At 45.8% G+C, this 17,694-nt stretch overlaps 1 protein-coding gene across 2 annotated transcripts in view; it reads right to left on the bottom strand.

Annotated features, from left to right (window-relative positions):
• Positions 1-1,094: 1,094 nt before the first annotated feature.
• The window catches only part of btbd11b (BTB (POZ) domain containing 11b), a gene marked incomplete at both ends in the record, with an annotated part of 58,004 nt that continues 41,404 nt past the window's right edge, over positions 1,095-17,694 (bottom strand). The window contains 14 exons of one of the 2 annotated variants that reach the window (XM_080544834.1): positions 1,095-1,304; positions 2,648-2,761; positions 3,045-3,113; positions 3,295-3,376; positions 4,439-4,580; positions 5,694-5,799; positions 8,301-8,479; positions 10,518-10,738; positions 11,009-11,144; positions 11,477-11,570; positions 12,225-12,326; positions 14,045-14,134; positions 15,041-15,206; positions 16,085-16,237. In XM_080544834.1, the coding sequence (XP_080400960.1) occupies positions 1,095-1,304; positions 2,648-2,761; positions 3,045-3,113; positions 3,295-3,376; positions 4,439-4,580; positions 5,694-5,799; positions 8,301-8,479; positions 10,518-10,738; positions 11,009-11,144; positions 11,477-11,570; positions 12,225-12,326; positions 14,045-14,134; positions 15,041-15,206; positions 16,085-16,237 (1,864 nt within the window). The remainder of the gene's footprint in view (positions 1,305-2,647; positions 2,762-3,044; positions 3,114-3,294; positions 3,377-4,438; positions 4,581-5,693; positions 5,800-8,300; positions 8,480-10,517; positions 10,739-11,008; positions 11,145-11,476; positions 11,571-12,224; positions 12,327-14,044; positions 14,135-15,040; positions 15,207-16,084; positions 16,238-17,694) is intronic. The other variant, XM_080544835.1, reaches the window with a different exon arrangement.

The raw sequence follows: 17,694 nt of genomic DNA, 5'->3' as shown, positions 1-17,694 counted from the left end.
ACACACCAGACGATGCTTTGAGTGTGGTCATCCTCTGAACCAGGCTCCATCCTCCAGCCTTCCTCACCTGAAATGAAGACACCATTGCTCTGCTACAGTACACATAGAGACCCATGCTGACAGTATCACTCCACCCCCTCCCCCGCCCCCCTCCACCCTGCCCATGCCACTCTTAAAGTATCATGCCGCTCTTAAACCAATTCAAAAACATTTACAAAAACAAACAAAAAAACAGGAAAGAAAAATAAATAGTCATCCATGTGACATGCAACTCTTAACATACAGAACAATAGCACATAAAAATACACAATTTCTACAGCAATATCTGATGGTAAGACACATGAGGAAGAACATCTGTGGATATATATTTACATTAACTTACAGAAGGAGCCATAACTCCATGTTTTTATTAACAATATGTACACAGTCACAACAGTGGATGACAGAAAAGGTTCGGTGTCCTCCAGCTCCCCAAATGTTGTTTGAAGAATGTCCTTCATTATGTCACTTCAGTGAAGCATGATGACCATATAACAAACAGTACTGTCTGTCCACATGTCATTTCTCGGTCTAGTTTGGCTACGTACAGGATCATTGGACTAAACTGATGTAATATGGACAGAGGACTGCAAAAACAATGCGGAGAAAAATACCAATCGTGACTCTGTCCAGGAAAAGAACAGACAACAATGGTAGGTGTGACTGCAGTCCTTGACTAACAAGGAGGAAACCAAAGGCTTGAAACCAAAAATCTTCTCAGAGCATCACAACAAAAAGCACAGCACGCCCCCCACTGCTGTTGTCCTTCCTTGCTGCTGCAGCTCCTCACTGGCGTGACCTCACTACCCTACTGTGTGTTCACTCTGCTCTAACGAACAGTAATACTGCTCTGAAATTACCCTAGGCTGCTGAGAACTAGCAATGAGCAACTGGTAGCATCGCTAACTGGTAGCATCGCTAACAGCAAGCGTTACAGATGAGGGATGCACAGTAGTGTGTGTTATACTGGTGCTTATCTAATACAAGTGCTTGTCTAAGGATCGCGGAACAGTCCCAGTCTCCCCTGAGTCCCAGCGGTGGGTGGGTGGCTGAGATCAGACGATGGAGCCCTTGGAGGAAGACAGGTGGATAGACTGGATTCGGTTGGCGAGAGACTTCTCCAGGTCCAGGAGCACATCGCAGCCGGGGCTCTCCGGGGGCGTGTCGTACAGCAGCTGTTTGAAGGGCTCCACTTCGATCAGAACCGCCATGTTCTTCAGGAAGTAGCCTTCGATGTAGGACGCCAGCTCAGGGACCTCAAGGAACTGACAAAGCAACAACAACAACAAACAAAAAAAGGATGAATTGAAGTATTGTCTGTTGAGAATGATTCACCTTACAAACACACTGATGAATGTAGGTACTGTATGCTCTCTCTCTCTCTCAACCCCCCCCCCCTCCCACACACACAAAGATACACAGATACACACACAAACATACACACACAAACATACTGTGGCAGCCCGGGGGACGGCTACCTTCAGCGCCACAGACAGCGGGCCTCTCCGGCTGCGGAGCTGTGTCATAGCGGGGGAGACACTACTACCCCTGCGCGCAGCTGCTTCTCGTTAGGCAATCAGGCGGAGGGCCACAGGAAGCGCACCGTGGGCTAATCAGCCCAACTGATCGGCGCACCTGTGCCTCCCGGAGGAAGCACAGAACATAGAGGGTGAGCACCGAATACCGGCAATAGTGAACTGCCGTTATAATCTTAAGTGTTCTGTTCCGTCTCCCCAGTGAAGCGCCTGGGGTGTCCGGCTGCGTGGCCCTGGCCCTTAGACTCCCTCTAAGACGGCCGCTGCCAGCCCAGACGAGGGATGCCGGGGCCCCTCTCCTCCCGTGACCAGACAGACAGAGATTATCCCCTCTTGCCCTCCGGGCGAGGACAGACCTAAGTTGGGCTTTATTTTATCTCTGTTTTATTTGATTAAATATGGCCCAGAGTGGCTAAACGATACCTTGTGTCATGGATATGCCATGTCATCCTCTGGTTTGGGTGTGTGATTTCTCCCGGCCGACACACACATACACACATACAGACACACACACACACACACACACACACACACACACACACACACACACACACACAAACACAGAGACACACACAGAAACACACACACACACACACACACACACACAGACACAGACACACACACACACACACACACACACAAACACAGAGACACACACAGAAACACACACACACACACACACACACACAGCTAGCAATCAGTCCTACTATATGTGACAGCAGTTGCCGAAAGTGGGAATAAGTCGGCAACCAATCAAAATGTTCAGACTTTTATTCAGAAAAATTTAAATAAATGTCAACATTATCAATGACTCGCTAGTCAAGCCAAAATATTGCAATGCAATGGATCCGGTGAGTAATCCCCACTACTACCTAGTTAACTATAACACTCACAAAACAAGTTGACTAGCGAGTGTGTCATTGATCTTCGACAACGTTGACATTTATTTACATTTTTCAGAATAAAAGTCTGAACATTTAGTCGGTTGCCGACTTGTTCCCACTTTCACCAGCTGCTGTCACATATGCTATCTGATGTAAGCTCATGCCTCAGGCCATCTCCTAAGCCCTCACCTTGGTGTGGTTGTAGATCTCCACACAGGTCTCAGTGTTGATGTTCTTAGAACAGATGATCTCACAGTGCCTCTGGAGCGCATCCAATTGGAAGAATTTGGCTGCTGACAGGAGCTGCACAAAACAGGAAAAACAGAACATCAAAATGTAATAAATGGGTAGGGCCTCCCTTTGCTCTCAAAACAGCCTCAATTCTTTGTGGCATTGATTCCACAAGATGTTGGAAAACATTCCCTTTGACATTCAGGTCCATGATGACATGATTGCCATGCAATTCCCGATTTTTCAGGTGCACTTTCAAGCTGTGAATCTCCCGTTCTACCACATCACTGAGCCACAGAGGATCAATGACTCAGTATGATTGATGATGCCCCCAGTGCTAGTCTGACAGTCTTACCTCCATAATCTCAGTGTTTCTGATGTGCAGAGCCTCCGTTCCCCCAAAGTACAGGTATTGCATCACCAGCTGGAACACACATAGTACATATCTATGAGCTGACTCTCATTAGATGCAGTCAGCCTAACATGGGATTTTTACCTCAGAGCAGGAAATGACATTTATAGACTTGACTTGTAAGCCTTGAATAGACAGACTCTTATGCCAGATGGACTTCTGTACAGAATAATCTCTCTTATAATGTACCTACCAGGAATATGTTGTATTTGACGTGGCTGATTTCAATACATGTGTTTTCAGCTGCTGGTCTGTTCGCAAGAAGAGACTTAAACCTTGAGAAAGCAAGATAGGGAAAAGGGGGAGAGAGAGAAAGAGAGAGAGAGAGAGAGATTTTATAACCACCTAAAAGAAAGTGACCCTGACACACTCCACAACAAAGCCCTTACCCACAGAGAGACTCAGCCAGCTGGTTCTGGGACTTTGTTCACAAACACAAGCAGCCACCAGACAGAAACCCTATTAGACTAAACCCAATGTGACACAGTCTGATCATTTGGGTCTGCATGTCGGCAACCAATCAAAATGTTCGGACTTACGGCTGGAACTACGTTTCAACGTTGAAAATTGAGAGAGAGAGAGAGAGAGAGAGAGAGAGAGAGAGAGAGAGAGAGAGAGAGAGAGAGAGAGAGAGAGAGAGAGAGAGAGAGAGAGAGAGAGAGAGAGGAGGAATATGAGAAAACCTTGACCTTGACCAAACTATGATTCAGTCTTTTCATGCATTTCATGGTCTTCCCATTGATGTGTTCTTTACACTCTACCAATGAAAAGCTGTCACACAGAATGCAGCGCAGAGAAGGTGCTCCGTCACCCATCGATTTCAAGAGATCTTGTAAGAGGGGCCTTGACAACCCACCTCTTTCCGGAACACGCCAACGATGAGTTGTCAAGGACATCAACCATTTCTATGCCATGTCGACATCATTCCTTATTGTATGAGGATGAATCATCCTCAATGCAACATGACACTTTCTAAAGTACAGCGAGATTCATCTAATGGTCCAGAGAGGCAGAAAAAATGACTTTATGGATCACCGGAGAAAGTATCGATGCCCTCCTACAGTGTCAAAGCTCTGTGGTCAGTCAGGCCCTTTTACACTCCATGATGTGAGCACAGCACAGACACAACAGCACCCAGAGCTAAAGGTTGAAGTGAATTAGCATTTCAAAAAGTATGGATCAACTGACCTTGACATGAATAATTGAACACTATAGATCACAATGGATTCTTTCACTGATATTCCTGTGGTTTGCCCTTTTGTAGCCTGTAGCATTAACATAACATAACCAACCCAAAGTGGTGAACACACATGCTTGTAAATAGAGATCATTGATACAGTTCCCAATTACAGTGAGCAGTGTTGGAGTGCGCTGACCTGGTGGAGGCAGTGAAGAGCAGGACTTTGTGGGCGTAGAAAGGCTTCCCTTCCACTAGGAATGTCACGTCTGACATGTCCTTGTTGTTCAGGAAGTGAGGGTCTGAAAACCATGACACAACGACTCATTAGTTCCTTCAGTTGGGAAGACAGCAAGTGATACGTGTCTGACTAAGCAGAGAAGACAAGACACACTCTGACTTCACTGAGAATAGCTTCTCTTCTCAATAGCTTCTCTTCTCAGTCATACACACTGTGCTGTATGTCTAGAAGACAACTTGCAAACAGCTATGACACATACTGTAACTTGTACACTACTGTGATTGCGAACATGTATTCAACACATTTGGAGAGGAGTGACTTTCAAGATGATAAGATTGCAGTTTTCTGTAAGCTACCTTTTACAAGCTTCGCTCACTAGATGGCACACTCGGTTCAGTTCATGTGAGCTGAATCGGTGCAGTGTGCTCTACCATGATCTTTACTGTAATGTACTGTATGCAGCATCGTCATCTTTAGGATTGCGGTGGTATATACAGTATAGTTCACTTCACAAATCTAGTCAAGTCAAGTGTCTATTATCCACTCATTTACATTACATTTTTGGCATTTAGCAGACGCCTTATTCCAAAGTGACTTAAATTTTAATTAATTTAATTTTGCCATTTAGCAGACGCTTTTATCCAAAGCGACTTACAATTACGAATTACAGGGACATTCCCCCTGGAGTAACTGAGGGCTAAGTGCCTTACCCAAGGGCACACTAGTAGTGGTGTGGCTTCAGGCGGGATTTGAACTCACAACCTTCCGATCCCAAGTCCAACTCACTATCCACTAGACCACCACTACCCCAGAACTTACAATCAATACATTTGAATACCAAGCATGTGAATCAGCAATCCACCATTCGTTGCAGGAAGAGTACTCTAGCTCGGGCCCGGGGCCACTGATAGAAGGAAAAACCTTCTCCCTATCGCCTTCTACTAAAACTTTTTTTTTTTTTTTTTCACTCAAGAGCGGAAGATTAATTTGGCAAGCGTCACATTTTGCTTCCTGTACCTATGCATCTTCACATTTGCTTCACATACTGTATACTATACACACTACTACAAATATGTATTATACTATAATAATACTATACATTATTACTACAAATTCTATCTACTACAGTTGAGTGTTCAACCCCACAGGCCCCCTCCACTTGCTCTTAACCCACCTAGACGAGAGGTCTGTTTCCTCTTGATCTCGGTGAGCTTGGGGATGGGGTAGGGCCCATAGCACTGGGTGAAGATCACTGACAGCTGCTGGCTGATCACCTCATTCTGAAACAAACAAACAAGGATTAATATACTTTATTTATATTTGATGAGTCAGCCCTCTTTTGGCATGGATAAGTGTCAAGGATTACAGTAGTGTTTGATTAGAGATCAGTCGGTCTACAACTTAGTTCAGATCGCTTTTTAGAGTGAGTCAGAAATGAACAGGTAATCCGCTTGTTAAGTCTGACGTCAGTGACGTTTAGCCATTTCCGAGTCCAAACCAGAAATTCCCTCCACCAGAGTACCTGTGAACTACAGCGGTAGAATGACAGTTTAATCATTTTTTAGACTCGGATCTATTCATACAACAAGGGACACAACACTTTCCCGTTTTCTCCATATTGTCAGGGTATTTGAGCCTCGGAAAAGCGCTATATAAATATAATTTATTATTATTATTATTTCGGCATTTCGAAGACAGCGCCTCAGCCAACGTTGGACCCGGAAACACGTCACCACTTAACAAGCGGATACACCCAGCTGATATCATACACTATGTAACACTGCCATTATACATAGCTGAAGTGCCATAATACTGTATGTCAGATTCAACTTTCATGTAGTATTTTAACTGGTGTGGAAATGACTTGACCTTAATGGCATCTCCTGTAACTGTCGTGTAAGGTGAATAAAACACTCAATTTATAACAATTGTAATACTGTTATTGTATGACTAATTGGAGTCCATGACAATGTGGAGAGCTGTGTGTGTGTGTGTGTGTGTGTGTGTGTGTGTGTGTGCGTGTGTACGTGTGTGTGTGTGTGTGTGCGTGTGTGTGCGTGCGTGTCTGTGTGCGCGTGCATGCGTGTGTGTGTGTGTGTTCCAAGGGCCTATGTGAGGTGAGGCAAGGATAGCACCATTCAAACCGCAGCCATTCGCTACAGTATAATATAAACCTCCCTGTAGTCAACAAGTCTGCCTCCACCACTCTAGCAAGACGCCACCAAAGGCAATTAACAGCCACTTATTCCTCATGGAGGCTTGGTTGACAGTTTCTGCTGTGCGTTTCCCAGACACTGGCTGAGACACCCCGGTTGTGCAAACAAGGCCAATTAAAATGTGTCGCACGGATTTATAATAAACAGGCCTCCTGAGAGTACCCGGAGAATAATACCTCGGATACAGTGACACACAACAGTCATCTCACAACAAATTAATCGTGGGCAGACAGACATCTAATGTCTGTCAGAAATGTGTGTCTGCCCCTGTGTGTGTGTGTGTTAGACAAGGGGTCTCTCTGTGGACCAGAAGCAGCTGAGCAGACTGTCTTGGCTGAAAGAAGATGGACGTTCTCTACCTTGGAAGTCACACATCATTACAGTAGACAGAACTAAAAGTGACGGGGGTCCCTGCAGGGGCACAGAGAGATGGGGTCACTGCCCTCGTCGTCGATCAGCCAGGACACCCACAAGGCCTGGCACCGCACTGCACTGCACTGCAGGTGTGTGTGTGTGTGTGTGTGCATGTGTGTGTGTGTGTGTGTATCTCCATCTGCTCTCTCTTTTTTTTCTTTGCAATAATGTACAAACTCAACCGAATGACAGAGCGAGAGTGAGCCAGGAGACTGCAGGCAGCATGAGAGGGGGGAGTGTGCAGACCGTTCTCATGTAGGTGGAGTAGTATCTAATGATCTAATGGGGTTGATGAATGGAGAGGGATTGATCTAATGCTGGGGGGATGTGGGGTAAACACGACCAGGGCCAAGTCTCGAAAACGGCCCAGCTGAGGGGAGAGGCCATATCATAAATCATAATCGATGCGGTAATTGAAATGGATTGGCCCTGGCGGGTCACTGTCATTCACAGTGCAGCTGACGACTTGATTATATAATCACACAGAGACAAACAAAGGAGAACGTGCCTATTCTAAAGGGCAGACTAGATAGGATCATAGACAAAAAAAAACTCCTAACAGACATGTGTTATTCACGAAGGATCAGGCATATTATTTTTCACTCTCAGGGGAAGAACAGAGGGGACAGGGAGAGGGATACAGAGACAGAGAAAAGGAGTGGGTAGTGGTGGTCTAGTGGATAGTGAGTTGGACTTGGGATCGGAAGGTTGTGAGTTCAAATCCCGCCTGAAGCCACACCACTACTAGTGTGTGCCCTTGGGTAAGGCACTTAGCCCTCAGTTACTCCAGGGGGAATGTCCCTGTAATTCGTAATTGTAAGTCGCTTTGGATAAAAGCGTCTGCTAAATGGCAAAATTATAATTAATTAATACATTATTGAGTGGGATTACGGAAAAGGACAAGGGGCATAAACGTCATATGTCGATGAAGAGGTGCGGGTGATAAGAGTGTGAGTCATGGGGTAGAACAGAGAGTGGGATAGCGGCGATAGGAAGGGAGTAGGTAAGTGGGTTATGGGGTAGAAGGGGACAGGAGTGGGTTATCGTCATAGAGATATAACAGTAGAGGAAGCACTCCCCAAACACCCGAAAGGGAAAGATAGCACGTGCCTTCTCTAGGGATACAGAACTACGAGCGTGATGTCCGGTACCTTGCTGGAGCTGAGGATCTGGAACATGAGCGGCAGGCCGTGGGTGATGAGCTCCTCCGTGTACTCGTCCTCCTCGATGCAGCTGAACTCCTTGAGCAGACCCTGGATCAGCGGGCGGCGGTGCTGCTGGAAGCAGGTGCGCAGGGACTCCAGCCAGTTGTGCAGCGTCCAGGGGACCCCTGGGGTACAGTTTGCACAGAGGGAAAAAAACAAGTAAGGAGAAAGCCAGGTAAGCGTTTCTCGACTCGACTAATTTTATAATTACACATTTTTTATTACGGCTTTTCCTTTGAAGCAAAGGAAAAATACATCAAAAAATTAGAAAAATATATAAATAAAATGAAAAAATAAATAAAAACAGCATATGGGTTCTTTCATTCATTTACATTGCAACTCTTTTATAGCGCGCTCGACTCTCAACAAAGTCTAGCTGTCATGAACGTGTCTTCGTGTACTGTAGCCCAGAGTTGAGCCGATAAGTAAATAATAATGGCCAGCACTCCCAACTAGACTGATGCATTCAATTATGATCAATTGTTGTGTTCACTGTATATTTGAGTGTTGGAAAGTGTATTATTAACTTATAGACACAGAGACACACAACATGCAGCTCAGTACAGTATGTATGGTACTATAATGGTATCTCGTTTCAGATGCTTCTTCAGTACTACTGTAGATCCTACTGCGGGCCTCTATTGACCGTTGTATGGACAGGGTGTGTAAAGGATGTACTATATAACATTACCCCATTACCGGTCTTCTGATCAAGTCTGTCCTTTGTATACTGTATACACCACTATCAATGAGAAGTTACAGCGCTGTATCATCACGTCGTGCTGACTGAGGGTGTGTATGCCGATAGTTACTGTATCGCTGCAGCAGTAGGGTCTGTTGGAGGTATAAATGGGAGGACAGGTCAGGAATAGAATGGAATGAGACCTGTCCTCCGATTTCTACCTCCACCAGCCTCCCCTGGTCTGCAGTTATCATGTACTATCATGTACCTACCACAGCTACGCAGATGACACTCAGCTCTTCCTGTCCTTCCTGTGCTCTGACCTACATGTGGCGACACGTGTCTCTGCATGTCTCGCTGACATCTCTACATGGATGTCAGCCCACCATCTCAAGCGCAACCTTAACAAGACTGAGCTACTCTTCATCCCTGGGAAAGACTGCCCTCTCCAAGACTTCTCAATCACAGTGGAGAACTCTACCGTAACCCCCTCCCAGACAGCCAAGAACCTTGGAGTGATCCTGGACAACCGCCTATCCTGTGCGGAGAACATCGCAGCAACGGCTCGCTCCTGCGGATTCTTCCTTTACAACATCAGAAGGATACGACCATTCCTCACCAGAGAAGCAGCGCAACTCCTGACCCAATCACTGGTCATCTCCTGCCTTGACTACTGCAACACACTCCTGGCCAGGCTCCATCAGACCTCTGCAGCTCATCCAGAATGCTGCTGCCCGTCTGGTGTTTAACCTCCTCTACACCTACACGGCAGTCGCGCTGCCCGATCACGTCTCTTCACTTCACCTACACTGGCTCCCCGCTGGTGGAATGAGCTGCCCACGTCTGTCAGAACTGCAGAGTCACTACCCATCTTCCGTCGGAGACTGAAGACCCATCTCTTCAGGTTACACCTTAACTGCTCTTCCTGAGACATATACTATGCCTCCTAAGACTCTACTGCCCCCCTTGTACTGTCTCTTCAGTGCCCCCCTTGTACTGTCTCTCCAGTGTCTATAATTTAAAAAATATACGCCTCCTGCTCGAACTGGTGAATGGATGATTCACTTCCTTAGTCAAATGTATTGATTGTAAGTCGCTTTGGAATAAGGCGTCTGCTAAATGCCAAAAATGTAAAATGTAAATGTACTATCGTCTACACAGTATCCAGTTATGACAGGTGGCCTGGGGTAGTCTAGCACCACGGTCTACAGAGCACACATACAGTATGCCCATGTCGGCATGGGTTCGAATCCGGACCATGCCCTGCTGACATGCCCTCTCTCCCTTCTCCTTACTTTCCTGTCTGTCTTCACTATATCTGTCCAATAAAATGAAAAATATGAGTGGGACTTCCCCTCTCAGAAAAAAAATATCCAGTTATGACAGGCTGTGTTTGATGATTCATGATTACGCCTATTGCCTACATGACATGTATGAACAGTAAGGACTGGGGTGCGTATGTGTACATGTACAGTACTGACCGAGGCTGCGTATGTCGATGGTGATGTCCACGTGGCCATGCTCGGCGCTGTGATACATGGCCTCCCTCAGGGCCTTCAGTTTGGCCTTGCCCGTGCGCACCATGTCCAGCTGAGACGGGCTTCTCTCCTCCAGCTCCGAGCCCTCGGCCAGGATCTCCTCCAGGGACAGAACGTCCCCCTTCCCCTTCTCTGTCTGGGACAGCAGCTTACGGAACACGTTCCTGAATGGGGAGAGAAACATGTAGGGATACAAGACAAAACGGCGGCTACAGTATGATGTCAAAGTCAGAGACAGAGAGAAAGAGAGAGAAAGAGAGACAGCGACAGAGAGAGAAAGAAAGAGACAGCGACAGAGAGAGAGAGGGAGGGCGAGTGAGAGGGAGAGGGAGGGAGAGAGGAGATAGAGAAAGAGAAAGAGAAAGAGAAAGAATATATTGTTTGTGTTCTGTATTTGCATTCAGCAGTTATACTCAAAGTAATTATTACAATACCTGTGGCCATGAGCTGCTGCCAGGCTGTAGGAGTTCATATCTCCCTGGGCGGCAGTAGAGATGCCATTGCGGTACATAGTGCCCACCATGGGGTCCGCACCCCTCTCCAGCAGAATACTGACCAACTCAAAGTTACCTGGAGAAAGGGCACAGTCAAAGGTACACACTCGATTAAACCATGAATTAACAATGTTTATGTGTATATGTTGTTTCTGTGTTTTCTGTAACTGTCCATGTGTGTGTGTGTGTGTGTGTGTGTGTGTGTGTGTGCGCACGCGCGTGTGTGTGTGTGTGTGCGCGTGCGTGTGTGTGCGTGCCTGCAAAGATGCCATGACTAAGTCCACAGTCTAAATGGGCTGAATGATTTCCATCTCTTCACTATGAAACAGTAGTCAACAGTGGCATCAGCTATTGGACAGATTGGCTGAGCACTGGGCAGGTTTTCAGGCCTATGGTGTGTGACTGTACCTGCAGCGGAGGCCAGCTGTAGAGGAGTCTCTGTGTAGTTCTCCATCCCATCCTGCAAGGAGCCCTCCACGTTGGCCCGGGCGTCCAGCAGCAGCTGTGGGGGGAGGGGGGAGGCAGGTGGGGAGCCAGTGGGAAGTCAGACTTATCCTTAGACTGAGGACCAATAACACGCATCTCTCGTCTACAATTAATTTAACCCGCAACCATATCTGTGTCTTCAAAATACAATCAGCCATGACCATCTTTTTTCCCTGACCTTCCAAATGACCTCTGGCCTGCTCTTGGGTAACAGGGCTATAGAGAATGTGCTATAGCACCTTTCCTGTTGAGGAAAGGGAAATCTAAGTGGGAAAAATCATTCAGAGTAATGGGGACAAGAGTCTTTCCTGTTTCGACTTAGTTAATGCAGTCTGGTCCATGACCGCAAATCGAAGAGGTGTCCCAGACTATTCACAGTAACATTCGTCTGAAACTAAAAGGAGCCCATTTCCTGACAAACAATCGCTAAAGTATTGAATGTTTCCATTTCAACTAGTTTCCATTCGGTTTTTAGGTTCTGGTCCCTCTACCTAAACCACCCAGGCTTCAAAGACATTCAGAGAACACATTTTCAGAGTACATTTAGAGAAAACTCACTCACATAATTAGCCAAAATCATCATCATGCATAAGCAAAAGATGACAATAATAGCCATGATTTTGATTCACAATGAGAGGTGAAAAACACAGGTGAGAAACAGCATCACTACCTGCACCACAGGTACATGTCCATGTAACACAGCGAAAGTGATTGGCGTCCCCTGCCGCGTTTCAGGATAGACTGAGGGGTGCTTGTGCACTGTGTTTGGCACCTGGGAAGTGATAGGGGGAGGGGGGGAGGTGTGGGAGAGGTAAGGAAGAGAGATAAAGCCATTAACAACGCTAGCCTACATAGCAAAGACAAGCAGCTAGAGGTAGGGGGGTGGTCTGTGTGTATGTGTGTGTGTGTGTGTGTGTGTGTGTATGCATGTGTGTCGAGGAGGGGTGGGGGGGGGGGGGGTCTCTAAAGGAGTGCTGGGGTAATTAGCAGGGTATAACCCTGGGGCGAAAGCGAACATCCTGCCAGAATGTTCTTTGCTCCTAACGAACACAATAGATTGATCCTGGCTAGTTGTGCCTTGTCCTGATTCGTCCTCTCTGATGTGTTTTCCACTCCAACACCAGCTGAGCTCTCTGACGGGACAAGGTCACCTGACCTGACACGCTCTGACCTGAGCTAACCTCAGTAAACCAAAGCTTCTCTCAGGCAGACAGGCAGGCAGGCAGGCAGGCAGGGGGCACTGAAACTCTAACTGTGAGGATATTAATGAATAACGTGTGAGTAGAGACAGGCGACCAAGGCACAGAGAGTCATATTTCTCCTTTAATTACTATATAATTAGAGAGAGGCAGGCAGGCAGAGTGCATTTAATATAATTCATTTCTAATTTACTTATTGGTGAGAGGTGTGCCTGGGTTACACTAGAGGCAACAAACATTACATTGTTGCTAAGGGAAGCATATAGATTATAATTAGTTATGGTTAGTGCTCCATTTATCTTTAATTTGGATGCAATAATTCCCACATTAGAGAAGTTATGTCCTCGTTGCAAATTGGATACGATCAGGTAAAATAACCATGGACACTATCAATTATTCGTTTAGAAGAAAGTTTATACACTGTTTATTTAGCCGCCTCTGTTTCTCACTACTAAACTGTAGTATCTCCACTGAGACGCAGTGCTTCGTGCTAACCGAGTGCTTGTTCAGGAGTTGTTGCCGTCATGGCTGACACGACGGCTGACACGATGGCTGACACAATGGCTGACACAATGGCTGATGGGATACACAGTCAGCAAGGTCAGCAGGCCAGGACCATGAGGCAGAGACCACCACAACCACATGACTCAGTAACCCTAACCCTAACACAGTAGAAACCTCCTCCCCATGAGATTCAATTCAATACAATACTCTTTTGTTTATAACCCTTTTAACCATTTCAAAATAAAAAAGAGACTAAAACACCAGTTTGTCCAGCCCCCTTATTATATCTTGTACACTTGGTACTTGGCATATTTCTGTCTCTGTTCCACGCTAGCAGACTAGCAGCCCTTGCCTCATGGTGACCTATGACCCCCTTGTACACAGCACAGGATGGAGAGGAGGAGAAGAGGAGTTGAAGGGAAGGATGAGGAACAACACACACTGGGTTTTCTCCTGTCGAACCCCACAGAAACAAAGTGACACGGAACACAATGACGCTGTCACAATTAATTGATGCAGTCATAAAGACATGTAAGAAGCTCTTCAGGACACCCGTCATCAAGTTATCCTGATGGCTTCTCCATAGCACGACAGCAATGGTCACCAACCACTCACATGCTTCATTCACCTCATCCAATGCGAGACGTTGTTTAGATGAATCAGGTGTGTGTTATTACCAGGCAGAACATCCCAGACATGTCAGACACCGCTACGAAATGGTTCATATCAGAAATGGTGAATCCCAACGTAGCCCACCACAACAGCGCTTCTCCAGATGTTCACTGACCTCACTGTTGATGTCCGCTCCAGCGTCCAGCAGCATCTGGACCATGGCCTCGTCACCACGCACACACGCGTACATCAGCGGAGTCATCCCCTAGGCAACCAGGAACACAGGCATGGTCAGAGAGATACAGTACATTGGTCACCTTACAGTTGAGCTAGATCACTGTTTCGGTTTGGCCTCGACAGTAATAGTTATGACGATTTTCCATTATTTAAATTTAACGCTATGATGTCCCAGTACAATAAGCTTCAGATAATTAAGTTGAGAACTCGTATCAGGCAATTCGTGTAAAGAATCTTTCCACTGTGTGCAAGTCAAACCAACGATATGAACTAAAGGAGTCTATATGAACGGAAGACAAGTTCTTGGACTGTTTACAGCTCACTTGGACTTGGAGTTCCTCTCCAGACTCCTTGATTAAGTATCAGACAGCTTCCTTCCATCATGGAAAGATCTAACTAGTAATGTTCTGTTCTGCAGCTTCCAAAGACACTGGGAATAGCCAGTTTTTCCACTGGGCTAACTCAACATCAAAGCAGCAAGTCAGGGGGGAATGAGTTTAGTTTGAAAGCTAAGAGAACAGCCTTTAACTACAGTATGTACTGCAGTCCACATAAAAAATGTATGTGTCTAGTAGATGTGTGTGTGTGTGTGTGTGTGTGTGTGTATTCTGGGGTTCAAAAGTTGAATTGATAATGTGTGTACATGTTGTGTGAGTGTGTACATGTTGTGTGAGTGTGAGTGAGTGCCCCCAAGGTGTGTGTGTGTGTGTGTGTGTGTGTGTGTGTGTGTGTGTGTGTGTGTGTGTGTGTTGTATGTAAGCAAGCATGCATGTCAAATAAAATACTTCACATGCATATGAGTGATGCACAGATTCCCCAGGCTGTGTCTGTCTGTATGTGTGTGTGTGTGTGTGTGTGTGTGTGAGTGTGTGTATGTGTGTATGTGCACGCGTGCGCGTGCGTGCATGTGTACGTGCGCGCCTGAGTGTCTGACCTGCTCACTCATGCTGTTGATGCCATCAGGCCCCAGAAGGTTGACAGCCTGTTTCACCAGGTCTGTCCGACCACAGTTGAGCATGCGGAAACCCAGGTCCTGCAGAAACTTGGCCTCTGTGGAGGCTGCGTCCAGCTTACGGGACGCACAGAAACAGTCGTCGGTCCTGAAGGAGATACGTCAGGAGGAAAGGAAATCCATTTCTGTTTTATATTTAGGCTAGTTGGTAATGATTCATATTTCAATTTCTCTTGTATACTTAATTGATCTCATATCAGTGTGACAATAAATGTGTGTGTAGTGTAGAGCAATATAGTAGGTGTGTGCCAGTGTGTCTTGTGTTTATGATGTTGCAATGGGGACAAGAGTCTTTCCTGTTTCGACTTAGTTAACGCAGTCTAGGTCCATGACCGCAAATCGAAGAGGTGTCCCAGACTATTCAGACTAACATTCGTCTCGAGCTAAATGGAGCACATTTCCTGACAAATAATCGCTAGAGTATTGAATGTTTCCATTTCAACTAGTTTCCATTAGTGTTTTTAGGTTCCGGTCTCTCTGCCCTAAACCATCCAGGTTTCAATGACTGAAGGTTTCAGTATGAAATGTGTGCCAGTGTGTCTTGTGTTTATAATAATAATAATAATAATAATAATAATAATAATAATAATAATAATAATAATAATACATTTTATTTATAAAAGCACTTTACAAAAGAAATCTCAGAGTGCTACAATTAAAAACAGGAAGATAAAACAATAAACATTTTCAATTAAAAGGCAAAAAAAAAGGCTCTATTAAAAAGGTGGGTTTTAAGGCCTCGTTTAAAAGCATCCGCAGACTGTGGTGCCCTTAGGTGGTCAGGGAGAGCATTCTACAGCCTGGGAGCAGCCGAGCAGAAGGCCCGATCTCCCATGGTGCGGAGCTTGGTCCTGGGGGTCTTGAGGAGGTTGGTGGCAGTAGAACGGAGGGTGCGTGAGGATTTATGGTGTTGTGCAGTAGGCCTACAATATATGTACATGTGGTGTTGCATATCAAGGGGCATACTTGAGCTGGCGAGGTTCACAGTCCACCCCGGGTAGCAGCAGCCTGGCAGCCTGCCGGACGTCATCACTGTCCACAGAGAAACTGCGTCTGTGCTCAGCGTGGGCCACAGACACCCGGATCCACTCCATCAGTGGTGGCAGTACCAGAAACGGCCTACAGGGGGAGACAGAGACACATGCTTTTTCACTCAAATTGTCCAGAGCCTCACAGAGTAGGATGATGTTTTGCGCATACAGTACACTGTATTGTTCTAGGGTCCGATTGAAGTTTTTTTGCTTTGCAGAACCAATTTCGTTTAATCGAGTTCCAATATGAAATATCAATTCTTCTAGGCTTCTGAAAAACTCATTTTTGGTTTCAGATTTTCTTGTGTAGCTACCGTCGTTGGAAATCTTCTCCATACTGTTCTGTAATGTTTTGCTCTGGTACTAAGGGCATATAGTAGAAAGCGTCACACTGCTTGATGATAATTCACATAGGATGTCGAGTCGACGCATTGGGATGTCCTTGACACTGCTCTGCTCATACTGTCAGTCTTCACTCATCAGTCATTCATCAATGCTATTCTGCTCAGAGGGAGGAACCATCACTGGTCATCACTGCACACATGCAAATCACGCTCTTTAAACACAGGAAAAACATGTGATCTGCTCTGATGTGGTGCCATCAGCGCCATAGTCAACAGAAACCTATAGACCATAACCTATAGATCATAACCTATATAGACCATAACAGATAACAGATCGAGGTCACAGGTCACAGGTCTGGTTCAACACAGGTTTCTAGTTGACTCTCTTTGAAGACTAGCCGTTAAGTGGACACACACGTTTTTTTTAAAGGTTAATGGAATCACGTTTGTTCCCTAAAATTCGGCTTCACACATTTTGCTCATTAGAGTCCAGCTTTCCTCACGGTGATCAGAGGGAAGGCAGACGTGACTTAGAGACCTGGGGGACACATTAGCCGTGAGCTCTCTGCATTACGGGCGATAAAGTACGGAGCCCCAGAGGAGGCCTGCTCAGCGTCAGCTGTCAGCTTTTTTACCCCCTTCCCTCCGTGAGTTGACAGGGGCTTCCACCAAGACAGGAAATACTGGAATAGTGAGGTTATATATAACGTAAGCGTCAGTCCGCAGTGTAAATAGTAGTATGGATAGCTAATTTGTCATAAATTCATCAAGAACAAAATTTGTAAACCTAGGAACATGAGGGAATGAGTGATCTATCCATTCTGTGTTTCTGTTTTTGAGTTTGACCTCATGGAAATTGTTGCGTTACCCTTATGTCATTTCTACACAAGGCCTCCATAGTCTATACTGCTCCATCCAGCTGCTAGGTGATATTGAATAACTACATCTGTGACACACATTTATCCAAGCCAACAACTTTGACTGCATACAAGTACATTCCAACAGTCATTTCCTGCTGCTTTTCCTTCATTGGTGACTGTTAGGGGCTTACTATACCGTAACAGGCTGTCAATTGACTCTATAAACCAATGAAAATATTTTCCCTCCATATGAAAACACCTGTCTGGCAAACTTACAGCGTTGTGGGGTGACTATATAGAGGTCAAAAATAGGTGTTAAGTGTCTACCATTGAATAGGCGG

This window comes from Nansenia antarctica, assembly GCF_963989245.1.
Source record: "Nansenia antarctica genome assembly, chromosome: 14".
Taxonomy (NCBI): Eukaryota; Metazoa; Chordata; class Actinopteri; order Argentiniformes; family Microstomatidae; genus Nansenia; species Nansenia antarctica.
This window is presented reverse-complemented; position numbering and strand designations above follow the sequence as displayed.